The 2215-nt window shown below is 53.8% G+C and overlaps 1 protein-coding gene across 1 annotated transcript; it reads left to right on the top strand.

Annotated features, from left to right (window-relative positions):
- On the top strand, positions 1-1211 carry LOC128269725 (antigen 5 like allergen Cul n 1-like). The gene is made up of 3 exons (XM_053007119.1): positions 1-380; positions 453-697; positions 786-1211. Exons 1-3 carry the CDS (start codon positions 90-92, stop codon positions 1024-1026), a joined length of 777 nt encoding a protein of 258 aa, XP_052863079.1. The 5' UTR covers positions 1-89; the 3' UTR covers positions 1027-1211.
- The last annotated feature ends 1004 nt before the right edge of the window (positions 1212-2215 follow it).

Raw genomic sequence — 2215 nt, 5'->3', positions numbered from 1 at the left:
TCAGGTCAGTGATCAGTGATCGTTGCGGTGCCCTGTGAACCGGTAGTTCGGGATAGTTCTTGCGAAGTCGGTTCTCGTGTTCAGGCGAAATGTTCAGTGGCAAGTGTAAGTGGATGCTGCTGCTGGCCGTGGTGCTGGCGGCCGTGCTGAAGGTGGCCGAGGCGCAGGACTACTGTGACCCGGACCTGTGTGACCCGGGTCAGACCCATATTGGGTGCAACAATCCGGGCGGTTTCGTGAAGGGCTGCAACGAACCCAAGGTGGTGCCGGTAACGGACGAGCTGAAGAAGATCATGCTGGACGAGCATAACAAGTACCGCAGCACGGTTGCTACCGGAGGCGTAAAGTGGCTGCCGAAAGCCAAGCGCATGACGACGGTGGTAGGTTTGGGCGGTTCCCGAAAACTTACTGCCCGGAATTAATCACATAACGTTTTGCTTGCGAACGGGTAGGTTTGGGACGATGAGCTGGCCAAGCTTGCTCAGCTGAACGCGAATCGGTGCGTGCAGAAGCACGACGACTGCCACAACACGGCCAACCATCGCTACTCGGGCCAGAACTTGAACCACATCGCCACGACCGCTTCCTCGATCGACAACGTTCCGCAGGTGATCAAGGACCTGATTTCGTCCTGGTGGGACGAACGTTACGATGTGAACTCGCGCATGGTCAAGAGCATGTACGATCCGGGCAGACAGTAAGTATCCTTCGTGGGGGTGTGGCCGTGCCCGTGGGTAGCGCTTCTTTCTAACGCTTCTTTACCTACGCTTTCGTCCTGTGTCCAGCACCATGATCTTCCATTTCGCCGTGCTGGCCGCCGACAAGTCCAACAAGATCGGTTGTGCCGTTTCGCAGTGGACCGACAACGGCACCTGGCTGTATCTGGTGTGCAACTACTCGTTCACCGACGTCGTCGGACTGCCGATGTACGCTTCCGGCGAGCCGTGCTCGGGATGTACGACCGGCTGCAACTCGGCGTACGCTGGACTCTGCAACCCCGATGAGCCGGTCTCGGTTCCCTTCTAAGCGGATCGAGGATTTTCTAGCCCTTCCTGCTAACAGCAGCTTATGGCCCTGTCCAAAAGAAGCACCACACTTTCGCGCGCTTTCACACGCTAGAGCTTTGAATTCGAACGGAAAAGCTGTTCATGTTGCATCGAATCGAATCGTGAAATAAATGCATCCATAGCACAGCAGTAACGACGAGGTACTGGCAATGGCAAAACCCCGCAGGTGTTCCGGCAAGCACACTTCCGGGCAGACTTTAAAGGATTCCTGCGCGGCCCGGGTGTTTAATCCGCCGTCCGTGTGTTTAAACAGTTGGACAGTATCGATTGCTGTGACAACATGGCACGCAGCAGATAGGCATGCAGGTGGCAGTTGCGCTGAATATGTACAAATTATCCGAAACGCTAAACCGTGCTTGTTCTGCCAGCTGAGACCAGCCCAAATGTGGGCCACTTCCTGTGGCCTGACGCGATGCCCTATCATTGGATTTGCCACATTACGCCGTGCGGGTGTAATTGAATTATAGGAGAGCGTTTAATTAAAATACGCACCCAATTGTGTGCCGGTAGCTGCTACGACTGCTACTAAGTCCTGCGAGGCGAAACGTCCCCCCCCCCCCGCGTGGGTCGGTCCCGAATAATCCACTGCCGTCGGGGTCGGTCGGTGGTTTCACCACCATTCCACAGTTGTGGTGCATTACTAACGCCGCTGGCTGGTTTAATTTGATTCCCCCATTGCTTTTTGGCCGAACAGCCTTCACTGGGGCACCCAATGGGGCACTGTTTGCGCTAAAAATCATTGTTGTCCACGCTCTGCGGGACACGCCAGTCACGTTCTCGGTGGGCAGGCTGGCAACCGAAACGGTTCGGGTGCACCTACAGTGGATAATTTGATATGGTACGTTCACCTACACATTCCCTTCTCTCACACACTGTCATTCTTCGCCTGGGCTGGTTCAATTAGAACTGAAATTGATGTGCATTGTTCCTGCGCGTGGGCTAAGCTTAGAGGACATGTTGAAATACGCCCTCGGAGCTCGTGTTTCTAAAAAGTAAAAGCCAGTTTGCCGGGCTCAGCGGTTGCATTCTATAAATCACTATATAAAATTACATTGATTTTCTAATGTTGTTTGGGAGTCAACTTTCGACTCAGTGACGTAAACGCCTAAAGGTATGCAATAATGTTCGTCCTGTTACAATCGCAAGAG

The sequence above is a fragment of the Anopheles cruzii genome, chromosome 3 (assembly GCF_943734635.1).
Source record: "Anopheles cruzii chromosome 3, idAnoCruzAS_RS32_06, whole genome shotgun sequence".
In the NCBI taxonomy this organism is placed as follows: Eukaryota; Metazoa; Arthropoda; class Insecta; order Diptera; family Culicidae; genus Anopheles; species Anopheles cruzii.
This window is presented reverse-complemented; position numbering and strand designations above follow the sequence as displayed.